The sequence below is a fragment of the Malus sylvestris genome, chromosome 2 (assembly GCF_916048215.2).
Source record: "Malus sylvestris chromosome 2, drMalSylv7.2, whole genome shotgun sequence".
Classification (NCBI taxonomy): domain Eukaryota; kingdom Viridiplantae; phylum Streptophyta; class Magnoliopsida; order Rosales; family Rosaceae; genus Malus; species Malus sylvestris.
In genome coordinates, this window is record NC_062261.1 from 21,834,876 (window position 1) to 21,859,258 (window position 24,383).

Consider the following 24,383-nt stretch of genomic DNA (forward strand, 5'->3'; position numbering starts at 1 on the left):
TATAAATGATGATGGAAACATCAATCATCAAAACATATATTAATTTTATGAAAGGTGAAAGCACTACTTGATTGTTTTTGACAAAACTAATAAATCAAAACACCCACCACTCATTTTTATCCCTAAAAACCGGCCACCCTAATAAAATAGGGTATTTTTGGGGCTTTTATGCAATTACATAAAGTTTTGATACTTTTGTGTATTTGTACTTTGACCCGAAAGTTTACGTTTTGACGTTAAGGCCTAAAAACGCTAAAGGACAAATTGTTTTGCTCCTTTAATGAAGTTTTTGAATTTATTTAAATTTTGGGTTCTAGTTGTATTTACATGAAGTAGTGACTTTTGTGTTTTTACAAAGTGACCCCAAAAGTTTATGTTTTCGCAATATAGCCCAAAAAGTTGTGGTTATTGCATGATGGCCCAAATAGGATGAGAACAAAATTGTTTTGTCTCTTTAAATGAGAATTGGATTTTCATTTTGTTTAGCTCCACTTAAATCAATTTTATGGATACAAAAAACCAAATGAAAATGTTGCATTCAATTAATTAGTTAAAACGTTAATTAATTAAAGGATGATTATGAACCTAAGCCTAATATAATTGAGCTATGTGAAAGGCGTTTCAAATTTGTTTGAACCATGGGAATGTGTAGATTAGATTTTGGTTGTAATTTGATTTGATCAAATGTTGTAAAAGGGCATAAGTCCTTCTTTACTTTAAGGTAATTTGTTTTATGCAAATGTTGTAATGAGCATAAGCTCATCCTTTACTTTGAAGTATTTCTTTCTTGCTTTATTTGATATGCATGAAAATGAAGTAATTGGGTCCAACGCCCCTAAGACAACACGCCTTAATGTGATTAAACGCGTAACTAAAATCAATCTCCATCCCTAGACCGAGATTCAACACAAGGCTCGTGTTGAATCTAAACAAAGGTTCATAGTCATCCTAAGGCCCTAAGGCAACTATATAGTCCATTAAATGAATGCAAACCTTATGTTAGTAGTAACATATACTCTTGCTTTAAAAACCGTTTTAAAAGCATAGTGGGAGTATTATGTACAACTAAAACAATCATATGGACCAATAGTTGTAATAGGACCAAAATTGTTTTAATAGAGATTAAAATGTATATTGATATGTGATGAGACCTAAAACCCTCAACCAACCCAATATTAAGTTGAAAGCGTGAGAGTGCTTTGAACACTCTTTCATGGCCTTCCACCGTGGTAGGCTCCAATCGTTTATGACTTGTACACCGCCTTCACCCTATAATGGGGAAGTACAAAGTGCATGCTTATACTCAGGAGGAGTCTATACGCATATGATGAGGTGAGTGTAGGCAACGAGTTTAGCCAACATGATATAATTCTGAGGCTATGCTTGAACCCCCTACATGAACTAAGCATGGTGGGAATGACTTAACTAAGTGCAATGGAGCCAACATGATATAATTCTGAGGCAATCATTCTCTAGAGGCCAAATAAGATGGGTACTTGCATTAGTTGCAAATGAGTAAGCGTACTCTCTCATTATCATTAACGCTAGCCAACATGATATAATTCTGAGGTGGGCTTGGTAATAGTGAGCCTCCCATAACCTACTAAGAGTTTCATCCAAAACTCTCGAATTCCAATGAGGGATATGGAATTTGCCAAAAATAGTGGGTGATGCTATTTGATTTGAAGACCCGAATCAAATGGCTTAAAATCAATCAATTTATATTCGTTATGTATTTGTTTACCAATATATTTGCAAACGCTATCCAACACTTGACAAATAAAAGCCGAACGTTTAGTTTACGGACTTGGTACTACAAAACCATAGATTGTCTTTAATGGCTTGTAAATGTACCTAAGTAGTCTCATCCTCACAATCTTCCTATTGATAATGTATCATTAGAAGAATATGTTAGAAAAAGGTCTATCATAAAGAGGACAACACTTTTAATGTCATAATTCTTCAATTACAAATTGTTGTATGAAGAAATAAGAGTTGCTTTGAACAACCCTTAATCAATGCAAACACTTAGTGCTTGTTTCTTTGTTACATGAACAAGGAACTTGAGAAGAAAGCACAAAGGCTTGGACACTTAATGTGCCATGATTCTTCACTTCCAAATGTTGTATGAAGAAATGAGAGTTGCCTTGTACAACTCTTGAAAGTTTGTAATTATGTTTAGAACATAATGGTTGGTTGACAAAAATAGTCCATTAACATGGACTTATGATGATTTTGAATCATTGAGTGTTGAAGTGTTAAACCACTTAACGAGACGGAAACTAGGCAAGGACTTTACCTTTGTTTCCCTATCCTAATGGTTCACTAAGTTTATGGTAAACTATGTAGTGAACAATAACCACATACTCTCCAAATTGTTTGATGTGTATAACACAATTGAAAAAGGTTTCAAGAGAGATAGTGGGAGTTTAGGGACCATGACTAATGTAGTCAAAGGTGAAAGTCAAATAAAGAAGATAAATAACTCCAAGGGAACAAACTTTCTTTATGAAAGGATGGACATTGGAAGGGGTATTTGCAAGAAATGTCTTGCAAGTGTCAAGAACACACCTTTCGAAGGTGTTGTAAATTGTTCTTGAATAGTTCAAAACAGTTGGTTCTTCTACTTGAATGTATGATTCCGTATTAGTAACTATGTTTTACAAATCGTTGTAAAAGTGTGACTAATAAGAAGTAGAAGATATATGAGAGAAGAAAAGGTACTTCACATACGGAACATGAATAAGATATAGATCTCTACGAAAGCAGATAGTACTTACTTCCTCATATGAACTACCAAAGAAATTGGATTATAGTAATCTAATTGATTGTCTCTATAGTAGAGATGATATGGTAGTGTTAACTGTTTAGAATATATGATGCTTAAAACCCAAAAGGTTGCAAGGTAGTGACTAATCCCAACTAAATTGTGATACCTCTAAAACATAAGTTACGAGTTGGTGAAACAAGGATGCTTTGGATCGTTAGATCCGGATCCAATACCTTCTTGTTAAAATTGTATAGAGGCGAAATGTTCGAATCTTTATTCTTTTGGAAAGAAGAAAGAATCACAAAAGTTGTTGAGGTTAATTCACTTAGATGTTAGTGGCACTTGTCCTCAACATAATACTACTCATGTTATATGACATTCACCGAAGATCACTCTCGGTTGGACTATAGTTTATTTTGAATAAACACAAGTCCGAATACTTTGCAAAAAGTTTCAAAGAATTCAAGAAATGTAAATAGATGAGTAAGATATCTAAAGTATTTACCTCTTTAGATTTGATCCAAGGAAAGGTAACACTTTAGATGAGTTTCCTTGAAAGATATCAAGGAAAATAGCATCATAAGATAATGTATTTCTCCATTAGGAGAAGAACGAACTTGAATAAGATTTAGTTCGTTAAATGTTATCTATTACCCATATATATAGGATATATACTTCTAAAACAATATGATTGTCAATGAGAAGATCTTCCAATATTTTCATGACTCCATAAGATGTAGTTGGAAAAGAAAGACAAATCTTAAGCATGTTAAAGATTTGGGGTTGTGTGCTAATAAGCAATATTTGTTTGATAACAATCTTGTAGGATATCCTTAAAATAACTTTTGGATATCGCTTCTATAAACCAACTAACAAATGTTGTTTTGTTGGGTAGTTCATTGTAATTCTACAATGTGATTTGCCTAAAAGCAAATGAACGAGAGATAGAACTCAAAGAATGGGTTCTTTGAGAGACAAGATAGTAATCAACAAATATAACAACCTAGTTCCTATACCACAAGCTCCAAGGTAGTCGATAAGAATGAAAATCCTTATGACTACATTGAGTGCATATACGATATATACTCAAGGAAATGGTAAAGTACCATTTGACTCGAAATAATGAAACCTTCATAGCTAATTGGTAGCTTAAGGTAACTACAATCAAAGAGAATGGTTGACTTTGAAGAAACCATCTTTGAGATAGGCTTGGTTTCAATTAATTCGAAGATTGCTAGCTACAACTAAAATGGTGATTCAATGTTTTGACATAATATGGGTTTCCGAAACCATTATTAAGATAGTCTTGATAATATATGTCCAAAACTATAAATCACAAGACATGTAAGTTGTAGAGATCCATCCATCATGGATCTTAGCAAGTTGGTGGGAGCTATTTGCATTTTATGAGGAAAAAGGATCAAATCGTTTGATTTCTCATCAAGATGTAAATGAATCTTTTGTTTACGAGTTTTACAAAAGATTAGTGGGAGTTAATCATGTTCCTAAAATTTAAGTATATATGATATATTAATTTTGGAAATGAAAAGAATACTTCTTCGTTAAAGTTATGACTTTAATACATTATATGAAGATAGAATGTATATGGGAGATATAGTCTATATACATGGGATGGAAATCTATAATGATATATTTCATGATATAATTGGATTATATCAATCCCTAATAATAGACAATGGATGCTAGGAAGTTTCTCATATGATGATAAACTTCAATAAGAAGGACGATTCTAGTGAGACTAGCAAGTTGCCCTTCTCAAAGGGAACGTACCCTTTGACTCCCATAGAAATAATGCGTAAATTGAATCCTTTATGCATAAGCAGAAAGGTGATTTATGTATTTCATATTGTATGAAAAACATTGATATGAGTTGTACCTAGAACGGTACAAGACGATATCAGTGCAAGCCCAGGATCAGAACCGTGGCAACTGTCAAGTGAGTCCTTAAGTATTTAAGAAATACTTAAGGATAGATTCCTCAAAGAATGAGGAAGAATTAGAGTAACGTAATGGAAGCGTAAATGTATTAGATTATGAATCTAATTCATCATTGGATGTTTCTTCATTATGAATGAAGAGATAAACAAATATCTCTTTATTATGACTAAAGAGATATTTGGATGGAAACATTAAAGTAATGACTTTAGTGTGTTCCATTATGAATGCAAGATATATTGCCATATAGAAGTTTACAACAATGTTGTTTGGATGGGAAAGTTCATTTATGAACTCTCTATTCGATTCCAACCAGAAAGTGTATGACACTAATGGGGCGATAGCTCAAGCCTGGGAATCAAGGTCTCATCAAGATCCGAACACAAATGAGAGACTGAACCACATGATTGAGAATCATGTATAATGGTGACGTCGTTATTCTCAAGGTTGCTTCTGTGGATAACACATATAGATATCCACTGTCTAGGCCTACTATTCAGCCATTTATGAAATGACTACAGAAGAGGTATCATCAAGATGACCTAGCTGATTGGCTCTAGTGCAAGTGGGAGATTGTTGGAAATGTGCCCTAAAACCAATCATATGATGATACTTTACGGACATTTCAAATGTTAAACTAATCTAGTTAAACATATAAAGGGCAAAGATTATTGTTTGAGCCGTCTCATATAAATGTTATATGCTTAAACGATAAAGTCCAAGGAATATGTGATTGGGAGAATGCAATCTAATGAAGTTAGATTAATGAGACCATTCTTTCGTAGACACATCCTAAATGTTCCTGATCATAGGATTATCAATTGGGCATTGACAGTCCGTTAAGATCAGTACGTACTGTGTCTTCTCTCAGGGAGAGTGACTAGTCTCGAGTCATTGGTGTGTGTGACATCAAGACAAGTACGTAGGTACTCAATAAGAGAATGAGTTCACTGAACGTGATCAACGAAGAGTTCTTATATTCCATGTCACATGAGAACTCATGGTTGGGATAATGCAAAGTAGTCCTTTGACCTGAGGCATCACAGTTGTCTTGTGGTTAAGTCCTTAATCTTTGATTATGTCTAATTCACCCCCTAGGGGTGTCACGGCATCGTTGGGGTTAAGCCACTTAGCTATGGAGACAAGTAAATGCGCAACAAGGGATCTCTAACCTTCAAACAGTTGAGGGAGAATACTCTATGATATGATTTGGAATCTCTGGCCAGAGTATGAATGAGATTGGGGAATGCGTTCCAAATCACATTCAAGGAAATCATATAAGCAAACGATTCACATTGGATAGTAGACATGAGTAAATAAACTATCATACCAAACAATGTGGTCAAGAGTATTAGATTAGAGAAGGACCGTATTGCATTTGTAATCCCGAACTGAATAGGTTCTCTAACCTCTTCTGATTAGCTTGGGTAACCATGACATGCTGCTAGGCGTCAACCATGGTTTGTGGAAGCCCTATACGTGTATAACCACTAAAGGGAGAATTGAAAATTGTTTCAATTCACAATCGATGTAAAATTGTTTTAATCGCCCACTGCCTCGCTAAAAGGAACCTAATGGATCGCACACCATAAAAGGTAGAGATTGAAGATTAAACGGAAATGAGTAAGAATGATTAAATGGTTTAATCATTTATTTATGGCAAGGATTAATTAATATGTTAATTAATCAAACGAATTAGTTCGTTAAAGACTTCGGGATAGTTTTGGACCTTAAGGCCCAATGGGCTTCGAACGTCAAGCCCATTAACTTAAGTTGTATGACAATTTAATGAATAAAGATTCATTAAAGCCCAAAAGCCCATAAATCCCTAAATGGCCGGCCATATGTGTATGAATTAGGGTTTTGGTTGTTTAGGTCACTTAAAGAAGTGACTATATAAATGACTTTATAGCCAAATATTCATAAAAGTGATTAAGGGTTTATTTTGGGTGAAAATGGGTGAGAATTGTCTCTCCATTTTCTCTCTAAAGAAGCTAACACCTTGGAGGGTACATCTAGCAATCCTACTACTCCAAGGTCACTCATTTCTTCTACAATCAAACCTTGGTGAAGAGACTTAGAGGTTCCCTATTTTGGGAACTTGGAGAAACCTATTCTTCCATTCAAAATCCATGGATCTAAGAAGCAAGGAATGAAGGCCCTATCTCTTTGGGTGATTAGCCTTTGCTTATGCAAAGAGGAATCTACAAAGGTAATAATTTCAACTCACTTTGTTTTGAGTTGATTTATTGGTTCACCAATCTACTAGGCTTTGAATTTCATGGTAATGTTTTGTTTTTTAGTGCATGCAAGCATGATTCCGCCTTTTAATTTGTTAATTGCATGCTATATGATGTTGCTCAAATGAACATGTTTTTCAAAATAAATCCTTCAGAAAGGTGTGGCAATAGAGAAGAAGAAGAGAAGGTTGATAACGAGTTGTAGGTGTGTTCTATTCCACCTCATTGTGCCTTTATTTATAGTAGTAGAGAAGGTTAATTCCTTACCCTTTAGGATTACAACATTTAATAGGTAATATACTCCTAATAGGAATATAAGAGATATTCCAAGATATACGAAAATTTACACAATCACATTCCTAATCTAATATGACTGCTATGTAGTGGAGGTTATTTCCCACATGAAATAATAGGCGCGGAATTCAAGTATATTAATGGTTGGCTGGGGGGATTCACTCCACTTCGAACAAATATGTGCAAGAAATGCGTGGATTGATATATTCACTCTAGTACGATGCATCTCATTTAACTGGGCGTATTGTTATTCATATGATTTTCAAATTATAGTTGCAGTTGTTTGTTTCAGTTTCGTATTGTAACACATCGATAACTCAACTTGTAGAAATATACTGGCATTCAACAGTATGGAAACTGAACGTCTATATGTGTGTTTGTGTGTGTGTGTGTGTGTAAAGCCTTTAAAGAAAGGGATTTTCATTTTTTATATAAAAGTGAGAATTAGTTGTAAGGTTCATACCACATCGAATTTTTACGATCTAAACCATCTATTTTTCAAGTTGCACCTCATAAATCATCCTTGCAAAATATTAACCAAATTGGAAATATTTAAGACATCTAATTAGGTTAAAAATTAACAAATACTTTATTATATAATAAACAATAAAATTTTATCTTGATAATTAAATAGGCAAATTGTTTTAGATTGAATTAAATTTTTGCAAGAATGATCTATGAATTGGGACTAACAAAATAAACGGCTTGAATCCATGAAGTTCGATGTGGAGTGAGCCCCACACCTAATCCCCATTTTTTTGAAAAAAAAATAGGAATCCCTTTGCATAAAAGGCATGTATATATAGCCAGGATGTTGAACTCCATGTTTTTCACAACCGATTATTGCAAAATACATAAATTACATACCTTGATAATTATCTGTCAAATGTCACGTAAATCTCTCGAGTGATCCTTTGACAATTGGTTAATCTCTTTAACCTTGCTTGCCCGTTAAAACTCTAATACATGTTTTTCATTAGTGCACACTATATGAATATGTGTACCATTATAGGCAAAGAAATGACCCATTTGCTAATAAAATCATAATTAATTACCACTCATCACGGTTCAAATATAAAACCAATTCTTACAATTTGCCAAATATTTATTAAACAGAATATATCACGCATGAGCCATTTCATATGGGCCACATCAAAATATTGAAATATTCTTACACTTCACTCTGCCTCCCACACTTGGTACTCTCTCTCTCTCTCTCTCTCTCTCTCTCTCTCTCTCTCTCTCTCTCTCACCCCTTTTTGTCCCTTATTTTCCCCTTTAAAACGATTTGGTTTCTAAGGAATACTTGCCCATTACTTCAAATTATGACAAATTTGGGAACCAATATTTCAGAATTTTTAGTTTAGTAACCATAACTCTAAAGTGGCCAAAGTCCAAAGATACTCCAATTTCCTCAGAAGTTTAAGCAAAACAAACCAATCCTTGTATTTGTATTAAAAATTTTGAGAAAGCGTGGCAGACCAAAATTGGCTAGTGAGCCTTTGTAAAAAAATCTTGTCGCTGTCGGAGCTTTTAACCAATCTAAGGAAAAAGTGTCACGCCAAAATTAACAAAAGTAGCCTTAAACAGTAAATATCCACCATGTAGTACTACGGTCTAGTAGTATTCATCTTCACTTGTAAGTTAGAGGTCTTAAGTTTGATTCTCGTCAAAAATGAAATCGAACCACATTATTATTAGCCCATTATAAGATTAAGCTCACCCCCTCCCTCTTTCTTTTTTTTCCAAACAAACAATATTTACTCTAAGGGAGAGGAAGTGGGTCAAAGCATCACAATGGGCTAACCATAATAATATGGTTACAAGTTTCCTTTGACGAGAATCGAACCTAAAACCTCTCACTTACAAGTGAAGAGAGATACCGCTAAATTTACCGACATCATTACGGGGAACAAGTTTAGTGCAACACATAAATACTTAGAAAGAGACTGAGAAAAGACTTAGACTACTTGAATCTAACAGAAGATATGACACAAAACCAAGTACAGTGGCGTTCTAAAATTCATATAGCCAACCCCACTTAATGGGATAAGGCTTTGTTGTATTTAGTTTGTAATTCTGTTAAATGGTCAGTGAACCTTCTGTGAACCTATTACAAAATAACGAACAATTTTCATATGAATCCATATCCATCCACCCTTCTCATATACACAAAACATATACAAACGTGCACCCCAAGGTACTGAAAAATCGGAACCAACATAAAGTTCGCACTGGAAATGGCCTTAGAATGGAAAATGGGTGTGCGAAAATTATTTCCTCAAAACAAAGGAGCAATGTTTATGACAATCCACACATAATGTTCATCAACCTGCGATATTCAAGTTCGACAGAGCAAGCATAACACTAAGTAGACCATCAAATAAAGAAGAGTAGAGTTATAGCGATCTGAATATCAATCCGTAAAGCATGCTAGCCGCACCAACCAATGTGGTTTCATAATTCATTCCTGTTCGTGTCAACTCAATTGGAATAACAATGGATTTAAGACGAGCTAAATTATATATTAACCATAAGCCTAAACCAAAAAATAAAAGAGTTTAATATCAGAGACGGAGATCGTGGTCTCCAAAAAGGAGATATCAACAGATCTGGGAAAGACATGAACAAAAATCGAGGCTACTTAAATTTGCGGAAACACTGGTTGTTTCCACCTCTCAACTCTTATCTATATATTGGATGCCGTCTCCTGCAATTCCACATCAAACAGTAGAATGAAGGCAAATCATAGTGATAACCCAAACCAAAGATGCAAATACTGCAGATAATAGTTTTGGCAGTAAAAGAGGAGAGAGAATTTGATTTGTAAATAAAAACCATAATGAAGAAAATAAGGTGATTGCATTACCTCTTTGGTCGACTTCGGTCTTCCTCATAGTCCATCACTCCACCAGGTTCGGAGTAGGTCTCCTCGTGCCCCCGGAGGTCAACGTCGGCCTGCTTACAGTGGGGAACTTCTGCCACAACGTAAGTAAGACACATCGACCAACATATCCAAATAACAAAAAGAAAAAGACTAATTAAAAATTAGGGTGTTTGTGTGTGGGGTGGGAATAAAACTCTTTATCTATGATTATCTATAGCTTCAGAACAGCTCATCAAAAAGGCGTTGTGCATGTTAGGCGCAGATAAATACATCAACTAAAACAAAATCAAAAATCTTCTTTTACCATGCCATGCCATATGTCCAAATCAAAAAAATGGAACTCGTCAATTTTATTAGGAAAGAGAGACTTGTATAATACAAAAAACAAAACTGGATCAAACTGACCTTCATGGAAATCGACTTCTTTACTTCTTCCACCCTATTTTCAACCTCTCTTTTGTGTTCCTTGGCTACTTCAGTCATAGCATCAGCCCACTTAATCTTTTCTTGAATTGAGATAAGAAGATTGTTCGAGGTATCCAACCTAGGTTTTTCACAAAAAAAATTTATGCACATACCATCAGATTTATATCTCACAACGAAACTTGAAATATCATTAACTTAGCAGCAACATATCAGAAAGCATACTGGATTAAACATGAGAATGCATAACTACGATAAACATGGAACCGCTTTTTTTAATTTGGTAGTAGTTTATAAACTCAATATCACATGAAACAATGTTATCAAATTGGTAAGAGATGCTCCATAGCATGAGATTGTACACAACGAAGAGTCAGGAAACATTTATGCAATCAAGGTCAGACATGAATGTTTTCAGATCATAATGCCCATGCTTAGGAACCACTTTCTGGACAAGAAGTTATAAATCTGCATACTGAACGTACAACCAAACAGAGAAACTGCATCAAATTCAGAGATGTTACCAGTTTGACAGTGTTTGAATCATACTCCCAAGTTGTCCAGGTCTCGGATCTCTCCCAGCAGCAAACTGTACCTGCATTTCACAATAAATAATAGATTCAATACTTCTTAAAGGAAATAAACAAAAACCGAAGAGTTGAAAGAGGCAAGCGAAATCAAGAAGAAACAACACAACAAAATAAAAAAATTGAGGCAAAGGCAGCAGTAAAAACCCACAAACCTCAAAGCATTTTCGCAGCTGATCCAGCTTTCCTCTTATTATGCCCTAAGAGAACATATAAAGTAACAATCAGACATCTCCTTCATGTTTTCTCTATCTACTTAAACCTATGTTACACAGATACAAATAAAGAATAAAGTACTATACAACAAGGATGGGATAATTAAATAGTATATATCACATAATCACATTACATATATATGTGCAAAAGTCATCTACATAAGAAAGTCAGCAATGAGTTCATAATTTAAAAATACCACAGACACCCCCCATATTTAAGGAAAAAATTCACCAAAAAAACCCTTGTGCATCTGGATGCGTTCGTACACAACGCATGTTGCACTATATCCAAAAGTCAAACTTACAAAACATCAACGAATACTGCAAATCTGTATCTGATAACTGTTCTGGTGTTATCGGGTGCTCAGGGCCATATCCTTACAGGATACTCCACACCTACAATATTTGGAATATCTGGGCTTCATAGACGAAACTAACAGTAACAATTTTCAGGTACTGTCCAATATTCAAAAATAATATTCTTACACAGGGAAGAACACATTTTATATAGAAATAATAAAATAATCATAGCAGTGTCCTGCTGCACATGCACACACTGAGACAAATTGGCAGGGAGGAGTATTTATTTATATAATAATTTGTTAAAGTTATGATATTCATTCCACAGCCTTAACTATAGAAACTTTTTTGTCCAATAAAAGGTGAATGTTTCAAGGTAGCTGGAAACAATAGAGGTAGAGGGATGAAAGAATAATTACCGAATACATGCACTCATTAATGAGAAAATCCTCGAGCCCACGTACATTAATAACATCTAACTCCTGTATAAGTTGATCATACGGTAGTACCTGGAAAATATTTCAAAAATATATGAGAAAACAGAATGCACAACACAATATGGGACATCTGTGTATATCAAAAACGGATATTTACTCAACAGTGACCTAGACCCCCTCCCCTTCTCTCTTCTCTCCCCAAAAAGGGAAAAAAAAAAGGTTCTAGAAGGCTTTCTCCATAGGCCCTTAGCATAACAATATCATGATATGATGAATCACTACATTACAAATACTTAAAAAGGTTCCAGAAGACTTTCTTCATAGTCTTTTAGCATAACAATCACATTATATGATCAATCAAAGGCATCAGATAATAAGGACCTGTAAGCCCACTATTGTTCTGATTTTGATTGGACCTCATAAGCTTATGGCATTCCATATTTTAAATTAACTTTTCATATCATTCTTTGCGGTAAAAGGAACCATAATCTATTACATTCAGAATTCAATTGGTAACTACAGGCTTTGATCCAAGTGCAACTATAACAATAATCTGTCCATAAGACTTGTCTAGAAGTGATGACAATTTTCCTCTCCTTTCACTTTTCCTTTATGACGACATATTTTTTGAAGCATGGAAGACATCAAGTACCAAAAGTGAGAAGCTCCATATAATCACATTGAAAAACCATACAGCCATTTATGGCATGGGGGTAACCGCGGTTATTGACCCATAACCGTTTAAGCCCTTACCCACATAACAATTTACCCGTTGGGTAACTGTATAAACAGGTATACCATACCCATAACCGTTTATAAACACATAACCGTGTACCCATTTAACCATAACCGCATAACCATTTGTCCGGTTTTACCCGTTTACCCGTTTTTTAAAAAGTTGAAAATTAACAAAGAAATTTGTCATAATTTTCTTTTTTCGACAATTGAATGCCGTTATAGAAGCAAGTGATTTATTTGATCAATCACTTGTCAACTAGAATTGAATGATGGAAATTATAAAGCTTACAAATAATTTTCACAACTCTTCATTTTATTTTAATGAAGAAGTTTTGCCGTGCCACCGAGTACAGATGCCACATATTTTCAATCCCTATCCTTAGTGTTTAGACCAACTATTAAGTTTGAGGAGGAACCAGTTATTTGATCGAGAAAAAGTGAATAGTTGATAGAAAAATGTAACTTGTTTTTCAGGCCACTTGTGGTAAATAATCTTTAGTAGGTAGCTCCTGCCTTCTTTAAAACTACCTCTTTAGTGTGGGTATTGTATCACTATGGCCATATAGATACAACCAGAGGCAACTCCATACCCAGGAGGGTATTTTTATTGAGCTAATGAAGGTTAATGGTTTTGGCAAGGACCGACATCATGACGAAATTGTTTTGTCGGAGATGAGAGAGAGGCAGAGATGAGAGAGAGAGCAGTGATGAGAGAGAGAGGAGCAGCGATAAGAGAGGTCTCGTAGTTTTTAGGGCTTTTAATTTTTATTGTTTTAAATTTTACAAATACCCATAACCATTACTACACAATAAGAGATGTATATCACCAACAACTTTTCATAATATGAGGATTACGCATTTAAGGAAACATACCTTGTTTGTCTCAGCCAGTGTAAGAACAGTGAGCTGCTTCAGCTTTAAGACTTGATCAGGGACCAACTGTGGTAGGCGACTGGCATCACCTGCAGTTTAACTACTTTTCAGTTTTTTAAATTCCAATACAATGACAAAAGAAGCTTAAATTTCTTTTTTCAAAGAAAAAAATACTCGGAGAGTTTATGGGATGGAGTTCTCCTGGCAATTGACATTATCTTCTGAATGTTAAAAATTATTGAAGTAAAAAGGAAAAGCTTAAATGTTATGGAGAGGTACCATCTCAGCCAGAATGCAGGGAATAATAAACGATACGGTAGCAGATTTTAACAAAAGATACAGCGGCAGCTTTAAGAAAAATGTGGCAGTTTAAAATTTCTTTTTACGAGAATATGTTGCTGCCTCATTCATTCATCTTATCAGTGAAAAAGTATAAGATAGTATCTGTGTTTGACATCTCCAAAGAAACAGTAAGAAACCAAAACTGGTGCTAAAGTGATGACTCCGCGGACGAGCTTGATAGAAGTATACACGGGTAGGTTACATCCTGAAGCTACATTAACACGACAAAAGCACCCACCATATTAGCACCCAAAACCCCGCCACAAGTACTAGAGAAATGAGGCTGCACAATGTTTTAAACAATGAGCCAATAGACAGTTCCAACAGTGGCTCGAATTTTGGGATTTTCTCCTTCTGGGTTTTGTTTCCATGTTGCAACAGGGCATATCACTTTGGAGAGCATAATTGTTGACATTTAAATTTAAGGGCGTCATTACTCGATTTCTTTATCACAAACATGGAAGAGGAAAACAAACATTAATCGATTTGGTGCAAGATGACCAAAGCAATAAAAGCAATAGCTAGAGATTAACAAACCCATTATAAAATCGACCAAAACACAAAGTAAGCTCCGTGTGCTTACTCTTGTAATCGCTCCATGTGCCGTGTGCAAACAATCGAAGCAGATCCAGGTACACAGAATTTTCAGTTCCTTCAAGCTGCACATATATCAGAGTCAAAAACAAATGCGTATCAAAATTCATGGTAAAAAAAATTAAGAACACGGTAACAATCAACAATTTTATTTTTCTCTTTGGCTGCAACAAAATTCTTTGCTCACGCCCAGAAACTACAACACCAAAAAACACACAGAAAAAGGAAAATTCACAAAATTTAAAATTTAAAAAAAAAAACAAATATGGGAACCTGAAGAATATTAGGTACGGCGATAATCTCCGAAAAGGCGAAAAGCGCAGGGTGGGAGGTGGCTTCCGCGACGAGGGGGCCGAGGGCGGAGCCGTCGAGAGATGAGGCTTGCTTCACGAAGTGATCGATGACCTCCTCTTGCTTTTGCTCAATCTCCATCTCTCAAAACAGCAAAAATATAATTTCAGCGATGAAAAAAATTGAGACAAAACGGTGAAAATTTCAGCAGTGGAAAGCTAGGGATTTGGTGGGTTTGAATTTGGGGGAAGAGATTGAGCAGAAAATAGAGGGTTTCGGTTCGGAGAGAGGATCTTAGAGTAAAAAGGTGCATAGTCTGATTCTATTTGAACCCAAGGGTAGTTAGTGGTCCTAGTTTTGTGGCATGGTGTATTCTGAGCCGTGGATGATAGTACGGACAATGTAGGGCCCAGCTGATCAACCGCTTCAAAAACACATCAGGCCTAATGATTCTAGCACTTTTTCTTTTATTTTTAGCACGTCTTGCAACTCCATTTTGATATTACTTTACGTTCTGTAGCTTAAAAGTCATCACTTAATCTTTGAAACTCAAAATTCATTCCGTTTTGATTTGAGTTTGTTTGGATGTGCTTTTAAAATGATTAAAAGTTCTTTTGGTAAAAATGTTTTGAGAACCAATTATTAGTAAAGATGTAAATAAATTCTAAAAAAAACACTTAAAGTGTTTCCTGGAAGAAGTACATAACTGGTGCTTCTTGTAAAAATCACTTTAAATGATTTTGGAATCCAAAAATATTTTCTCTAAAAGTGTTTTCAGTCATTTTAAAAGCACATCTCTTCTCTCTCTAAAACTTATAGGTCACCACATAAAATATACGTGGGATCCAACACCCCATAATATTATGTCATATACAATAAATTTGATTATAAATCTCTTTTATGCGTTATCATTCAACAATCAAAGAATATCAAGTTTAATAGAAATTGAAGAGATAAAAATATAAAAAAAGAAATTATATTGGTCCACCCAAGTCAAATCCACATAAGTGGCACAATTGACTGACATGTCAGCAAAAAATATAAGACTAGCATTTGCCACATCATTATGTAACGGTCAAACTAACGGTTTCACTAATGGATTTACTAATAGATATATGAAATTAAAATAAATGATATATAAATATATGAGATTGAAATGTTTTAAAGATTATACATGAGGTTGCAACGACCCACAAATATGAGAGGTAAAATGTAATTTACCCTTATATATTATAGGTAAATATATACAGTTCAAGGGTTTAGAATTTTGGAGTTATACATCAAGCTGACATCACCCATTATTTTAATTTTTTTATGTCAAGCGGTGTAACATATGTGCAACAAACGGTGAGTGGTCAACAGCAATTGCGAGGGTGGGCCCCACTGCAGAAGACCAACAACTCCATGATGTGGCTTGTTGTGAGCCATTGAATTTTCAATGGCCAGATAATCTGGACGGTTGGATTTTCAACCAAAAAGTGACAATGAATGAGAAGGCAATTTGATCGATCGCATAAGGCGTTGCTTTGCTTAAGGATTAGGTGTGTGTTACTCATGACCCGATCACTAGAAATGAGATGATGGTACAACAAATGTGGAAGAAAATTCATGCACAATTTGTCGAGCAAATTCAAAGCACATAGAAGATAAGGAATCAGTTAAAAGGAATGAACATTATCAAAACTTTATCCAGTCTTGTTTTATCTCAAACTAACATTATCTTATCTTATCCTAATTTTATCCTACCTCATTTCCAGTTGCAAGGGGAACTCCTTTTCATATTAAATCACCTCTTATCTGATTTCTAGGAGTCCTAAAACAATGCTAACTACTAATCATTTTCCTCTACAACCTGTGTGCCGTGCCCTAGCCCTATATATACACCTTTGCTGCACCATTCAGAGGAACACACACAAGAGCCTAAACTCAAAAGAAAAAAAACACAATTGTGCTGCAGCTTTGCAAGGAAGAGAGAAGGAGAAGAAGCTTGGAGCCGTGCCTGCCATTCAAGACCTTTAGATTGTTGGAGCGTTTCTAGGTGTATTCTATCTTTTGTTTTCAATGTTTAATTTTAATTGTCTTTGTTTAATTGCAAACATGTGGAACTAATTTCATTTTAGCTAGAGGTGAATTCAAAGCCATGAACATATGTGTGATATGAATTGATTACATCCAGTTATTGTTTCATAAATCGTGAATGCAATTTACTTATCTGTTTGATTAATAACTTGTTCTTGTGTGTTGATTACGAATGCATACTTAGTTTGCATGCAGAGATTTGATGCTAAAATATAAGGGAGTTTCACCTAATAATTATGAACTTATATTTACAAGTAGTGGAGGTTGTTAATCACGATCGTGTTAAGTAAATTCCTGGCAGGAGTATCATGCATTTCATAGTTACGAATGTCATGTTAATGCTTATGATTTTCATAGAATTTAATGATCTTTGATATGTATCTCTATTATGCAATTCATGTAGGGAACTTGATAAGAATAATTTGGTTGTGTTTCTGAGTCTAATTCAATGAATGTAGGAAAATCTGATGGTTAATTTGTGCAGTTCACGGTTTACTTGGGGCATTGTCGTTCATTGTTTATAGGAAGAATAACTGGAAATCGATTTGTATCCATATGTGTCATGTGTGGAAAATGACCCTTTAGCTAGTCTTTCACCCCCTTCATTCACCCCAATTTCGTATCAATTAGTTTGTTTTCTGCAAGTTACTTAGTTTTAGTCTTAAATTCGTCAAAACAACCCCCCGTTAGTATTTTGAGTCACGTTAAGTTTAGAATTCGTCCAAATCACCCTTTAGTTCCTGTTTTGAGTCAATTTGTTTGTTTTGTGCTGTTTGGAGTCAATCTGGTCATTTTTGAGTCACTAGAGTCTAGTTTTGTGTTTTTGAGTTAAATTTGTGTAGATTAGCATCCTTCATAATCTCCGGCCTAGAATGATCCATACTTAGGGCTGGTTTGGTATTGCTGTACTTTGAAAAAAAACTGCTGTGAGAATAAGCGGCTGTGCTGTAAAAATAAGCAGCTGTGAAATAAATCAGCAGAGTGTTTGGTAAACTTTTTTGTAAAAGTGCTTTTGGAAAAAAAAGCAGTCTGATAGTTGGTCTTTTCATTAAAGGAGCACTGTAGCTCCATGTGCTTTGAAAAAAAGCTAGTTTTCCAAAGCTGCAAATAGTAGCTTCAGCTTTTTCCTTTGATTTCGGCTTATTCTCACAGCAGCTTCCAAAATAAGCCCTTTTTTTTCAGTTTACCAAATACCTAAAACCCTCACAGCTTTTTTTCATGGGTGCTTTTTTTTTAAGCACTTCACTCCCAAACCACCCCTTACACATGCATATTTTATATCACATCAAAATACTTGCAAGTGTACAAGTAGTTGTAGTATAAATGATTATGCAAGGTCGTTCTCCACATGAATTATTAAAAATAATTCATTTTTGAAATTAATTCTTAATTAATTATTTAAACCACAGTTTGGAAAGATTGATTTTGTGACTTAAAATATTAAAAACGAATTTTAAATAACAAATAAAAAATCAGCAAAGTAAGAGAAACAAAAGAAAGCAGTTTTTGAAAATCAAGTTGTAAAAGCACTATAGTTCCACTATTACCTTTACAATCATATGCAGTTCTTCCAATTACCTATTACTTATACATGCATATTTTGATAGTTAGATTATATCTAAAGTATGCTCTACTTGGATACCAATATAGAACGTATATCAAACATGTAATCAATCTATGGTATTTAGATCAAATATGAATACATAAGACTCATTAAGCTTTTATGAAAACCCTTTGAAAAATCATGCAATTCTTAAGACGTGATATTCATCCTAAGTGAAATTATAATTATTAATCACAAGAAGCCTTAGTCAATTTCTGTCACAGCCCGTCCCGAATATTTAATTTCGACGATGTGAAATGACAGTTTTACCTTTGGATGTGAACGTTGTGGTGTGTTATGCTTGTTGTTGGGGGTTCAAACTTGCATTTTCCCCTAATTTTGGAACAAATTAGAAAGGAAATTTTTGTGGTTTTAGTTGGTGACCATGTGGACACACCCACACACACAAACTCACCCTCTCTCTCTTCTCTCCCGTGCTCTCTCCCTGTTACTCACTCTCTCTCCTTCCCTCACGTACGGACGAGCACCATACTCACACTTCAAGCATGGATCGACGATAAGAAGGTAAGATTTAAACTCCTTGCTTGTCCCCAAGTTCATATATGTCATTTTTAGGACTTGAAACCATGAAAAACTCGAGAAACCATAACCTCCGATTTGAGGTACTATTCATGCAAACGTAAAATCTCATGTTTTTTTGGGATTTCAAGCTTATAGGTAGCTTAAGGAGGTCCTCACGAGTCTAGGAGTGGTTCGTTGGATGATTTTGGACGTCGGAATAGCGAGAACGATGAGTTTTAAGTTTGGCCGGATTATCGAGGCTTTTTTCCGGCGGGTTTCCGGCCTCAACTCAGGTACGGTTTGATTCGTCTTGGTGAGATATTTAAAATGGTTCAAATTTCATTAAGTTTGGTGTTGAAATGAAGGAGAAATAAGGTTAAAAGTTTTTCCATAAACCAGTGAACAGTTGCTGGCGTTGGGTGACTCATTGGGGAAGAATGAGTATATTCCGTTAATTTTGACGGAATATGCCAATGGTGTAAGGTGACGCCGTTAGTTTTAAGATAGAATATTCTAGAATTTAACAGAATATTCCCTAACGTTGTTACTGCCACCGTCAGTGTGCCAGGCACGTGCCCGCTCGTGGGCAGCGCGTCTGGCCGTGCCTTGGCCGGCGCATGGGTGGTCGGAATTTTTTTCTAAAAATATGGGGATGTTCGTGGAGTTGTGTAGATCACATTGGTATATTCAAACATCCCATTTGAGCATTGTATGAGAAGTTATTAGCTAATTTTGTCTATGTGCTTTAAATAACGTTTTTATAGTTAATTCGCATATAGGTGAGACTTATCCCGAGGACGAGCGCGTTCAAGGGCAACTCGGGGGCTACGACTCTTCGACATACCAGTAAGTGGGTTTTTGGTTTCAGTATATATTAATATACTTAATATTTTCCCAGAAAATACGTTTTAATGAGATTATGCCTTGAATGCCATGCATGTAAGTTTATAATTCGTATATGAATTAGTATATGATGCATAATATATAATTATGGTGCTGTGGATGCTCAGGTAAGCTCAGGTGAGTTATGTTTGGTTATGTGAATTATCGATGATGTGATATGCGATTGAATAACGTTGAGCTCATAAAACTACACCTAGGGTGATTGTGATTTAGCCAGAGATATGACACATGCCTGTTTATAATGTCACCTCTCGCACCATATGCTCATATTGGATCCAATTTAGGTGCACAATCTTGTCGTACAGACCTTTACTATGGTTTCAACTTGTAGGTGACTAACGATTTATCATCAAGTTATTATGTGAGAGTAGTATTGAGCATAATTATATTACACCCAGTATTGTCGAACAGACCTTTTCATTTGGTTCCGACTCTTATGCAGTATAGTGTCGTATAGGTCATCGTAGTGACTTCGGCTAGATTGACTTTTGAGCTATGAATTCAACCGTACAGACTACCACAGGGGTTTCGGCTAATATGTCATATTTCTATGAAGTTATTCTCACCTAAGTTACTTACTATGTTATATCTTGGCATAACATACATATGAATATGATTATGTGAAACATGATTTGAATTGATATATTTACATATATATTTATGTATATGCTTATATTCTGATTTTGGGAAAAATTATACATGTTTTACAGCGAGGGTTAGAAATGTTGATAAATGAATTGGTCTTGTAAAACATTTGTTTTTGCCCACTCACGTTTTCTGTTTTGCGCACCTCTAGGTTTTAGGTAAGCTTGCTGTTGATGGCCTTGAGGACTTTGGCGGTTCTGACATAATAAAATAAATGTAGGACATCTTATGGTACTGTATAACTAGTACTTGTCCTACTGGACTGCACCTAGACTTGTTATGCTCTGATTAGGAGTATTTACTTTGGTATCTTACTCCTAACACTTCCTGTTTACTTGTAACACCCACCCCCTAATTATAAAGATATATGTATGTAATTACCCCAAAACATTTTAAATATATCAATTTTGTCCCATTTTATCTACCCAATCTAAAAATGGATTCCTTTCTTTCTCACTCGGCCACGTGGCAGCATCCCCCTCACTCACCTCACTTCTCTCTTTTTCCCCCCATGAACTCCTTTTTTTTTCTTTTTTTCTGTTTTTCTTTTCTTTCTTCTGTCTGTCCCTCTCGGCTCTCTCTCGGCTCTCGCTTCTCTGCACCGCAGCAAGCACACACACGCACCCATTGCACCTGCGCAAGGAAGACCCATCACCTTCATCACCTCGTCCTGCTCTCACTCTCTTTCTCCCTCTCGTTCCCGCGACCCTAGAAATCGAAAAAAGGGACTCCGGCGAGATTTTTTTCAATCTCCGGTTAGGTGAGCCCCTAATTATCTCTTTTTCGTCCTTGAATCTTGTGGGTTGTGGTTTAATTGGTTTTATTTCTTGAAATTTGGAGGTTATAGGACGAAATTGAAGCCGGGTGTAAGCACACCCAACTCCGGCGACCTCGGGGGTTATTCCGGCCATCTCCGGTCGTTCCACGACGAAAAGAAGGTATAGAAATACTCCCCTCGTCTTGCTCTTCGTTTTGGTACCTAGATCGAAGTCTAGGGTTGTGTGTGGAAGTCGGCCAGAGCTGTGAAGCTTCGGTGGTGGTGTTCCGGTGAGGCCAGGCCTCCCAAGCCAGTTCCTATAGCAAGAGGGCCTTAGGGCCGTGTGGTGAGGGAGCCCAAGCCCTAGCCCATTTGTATCATTTTAATTGTTTTTAGTTTATTTGTTATTATTTTAGGACCCAAAGGCCTTCGGGCCATTATGTTTAGGGCCCGTAGCCCTCTAGCCCAACCCAAAAACCTTTTTAAGGTTTTTATTTAATTTTAATTTTTGTTTTAGGAAATAAGGCCTTGGGCCAATTATAAAGTGGGCTTTCAGCCCTTTTCCCAAAACCCATTAGCTTTAGATAAAACCCAAAATCCTTAAGGCCTTTCAGTCCAACCCAATCCAAGCCAATCTGGCTTTGACCTTGACCAGTTGACTCTGACTGTTGACCTAGTCAACGGTCAGAGTTGACTTTGACGTTGACGTTGACGTTGACTTTGACTTTGATCGGTCAACGGTCAATGTTGACTTTTTGAGTTGACTTTCGGAGTTTCATCCAGGACCTCTCCTAGGCTAATTTCGACGTCCTGGATCCGTTTTTGTAGTCCGTTTTCCCAAATTCAATTGTTAAAATAGAGTTTTATTAATTGGACCCTTTATGTGCTTAGGGGCAATTATTGGTGACGTTTTCTTGTTCATTAGTTTGCGTGGCTCTTCGGCGGCTAAGTACTGTGAGTGGACCCCTTCAAAAGCATGTTTTAATAGTAGAAATGCATACATGAAAGCAAGGAAGAAAAAATCGATAATATCGGCGATATTTCGCCGATATTATCGTTTTTTTGAAGGTCCGATATTTTTTTAACTATCCAAATGATTTTCATCAAAATATGGCGATATTATCGATAATATCGCGATATTTTCAAAATTATCGATAATATTGCGATATAATATTCAAAAATACTTAAAAATGTTGAGAAATCTCAACACATACTACACTTGATCATAGCCCAAAGGCCAACCAAGTCATGCTTTTCTCAGATTTGGAATGTGGGTTTTATAAGCCTTCTTGCTTGCTCACTGCCCTCACACGGGCGATGTGGGACTCGACCAAGAAAGAAAATAGGAATTTCGGCCGGAAATCCACACCCACTTTAAACGGCCATAACTTTGTCAAAACTCGACAAAATCAAGCAAGACAAACACGAAAGTTGTAGCCCTCGAAGAGACGAAGAGAATGGTACCTACACGACGTCTGAATCGTCGTGGTTTGGCCGGAAAATTCCTCGAAAGTCACTGAGGTCGCCGGAAACTGGGTAAGATTCAAATGAGTATAACTTTTTAAATACTCAACGAAATTGAGTGAAACAAAAAGGAAAGTTGTACTACTCGACGAGACGAAGAGATTGATACCTTGCACGCCGGCCAACTCGTCGTGGTTTGGCCGAAAAACCAGTGTCAAATTCGGCACATTATTCTTCATCATTTTATTCACTTCCCTTTTTTTTTTTTTTTAATATCCTAAATAAAACCTCCCAATATTTTACTAATTAATTATATATAAATGATTATGGTGTGTTTAAACTTCTTTCATTAACTACTACATATTTTCTACACTCACAATGTTTGCCAGCTCGCGATATAATCAACCTAAATCAGTTAAATCCATCATACAATGCATTTCCTTCCAATTTTTTGTGATAAACTAATAGATAATTGACTAAATAAACATCCTGCAAAGTTTCATTAAAAATTTCCAAGTTTTTCTTACAATTTCCGTGGTTTCCATGTAATTTTTATCGATATCGATATTATCCCGATATTTCCATCGATATTTCCGTGTTTTCGGACTACCGATATTTCTGATATTACCGATATTTTCTTCCTTGCATGAAAGGCATGATTTAATGATTACGTTTTATGAAACGTTTTGAGATAACATGCTTACTGATGCTACTTTAAATTATTACTATTTTTCCTATAACCCATGTTCTTATAGAATATCCGACGGATGACGATATGATATTTAGAACATGTTTCGAACACCTCTTTATAGTATAGATGATGGATGACTTTATACTATGAAGTTGTTTTTCAATATATATATGTTCAATGGTTTCGTACTTACCTAGTGGTCCTTTCCGCTACGGGACTTATGGATAGATTCCGGTCCGTCCCGGGCGACGGTTTGGTGTTGGCATAGGGCCTGGAGTGTGTTTCCTCTGGCTATTTAGCACAGAGACGGGGAGCCGGCATGGGGCCTGAAGTGTATTTTCCTTTGACTGTCTGCTCAGAGACGGGGAGCCGGCATGGGGCCTGGGGGTTATCAGACAATTCACTAGTGATTATTATATATACAAGTTATGAATTTGAGATACTGCACATCATGCTAGGTTTCGGAAAACCTATGTTTTTCATTATATATGTGTTTTTATAAAACCTGGGGGTTAGTATGTTGATAACTGTTTTATTATATTTATATCAAATTGGTCCACTCATGTTTGTTTTGCGCCCCCTTCAAAACTTAGAATCGAGGCGTACAATCCCGGCACTTTCGCATCGATATCTTTGAGTCCTCTCGGTGTAGGACCCACTTATGTGTTCATTCAATTTTTATATTAATTCTTTTAATGTTCTAGATTAGATGTGTGCTCTGAACACGTTCCTTAAATACATATTCTTTATTCTCTTATATTTATAAGTCTTA

The 24,383-nt window shown here is 35.7% G+C and overlaps 1 protein-coding gene and 1 long non-coding RNA gene across 4 annotated transcripts; one reads left to right on the forward strand and one right to left on the reverse strand.

Annotated features, from left to right (window-relative positions):
• Positions 1–9,676: 9,676 nt before the first annotated feature.
• LOC126611470 (COP9 signalosome complex subunit 7) lies at positions 9,677–15,274 on the reverse strand. 3 transcript variants are annotated; one of them, XM_050279763.1, is made up of 9 exons: positions 14,930–15,274; positions 14,646–14,721; positions 13,721–13,809; positions 12,092–12,181; positions 11,313–11,357; positions 11,095–11,165; positions 10,553–10,691; positions 10,130–10,218; positions 9,677–9,970 (listed from the first exon to the last, which is right to left on the reverse strand). In XM_050279763.1, the coding sequence occupies exons 1-9, from the start codon at positions 15,086–15,088 to the stop codon at positions 9,946–9,948; spliced, it is 783 nt and encodes a 260-aa protein (XP_050135720.1). In that variant the 5' UTR covers positions 15,089–15,274; the 3' UTR covers positions 9,677–9,945. The 3 variants fall into 3 exon arrangements, with proteins under 3 accessions (XP_050135720.1, XP_050135734.1, XP_050135728.1); XM_050279777.1 differs by having other exon boundaries at positions 10,130–10,235; XM_050279771.1 differs by having other exon boundaries at positions 10,130–10,238; positions 14,930–15,273.
• Positions 15,275–21,227: 5,953 nt separating this feature from the next.
• Positions 21,228–22,406, forward strand: LOC126613338 (uncharacterized). Its single transcript, XR_007619884.1, has 3 exons — positions 21,228–21,459; positions 21,547–21,637; positions 22,348–22,406. It is a non-coding gene; the product is annotated as an uncharacterized LOC126613338 (long non-coding RNA).
• Positions 22,407–24,383: the final 1,977 nt, after the last annotated feature.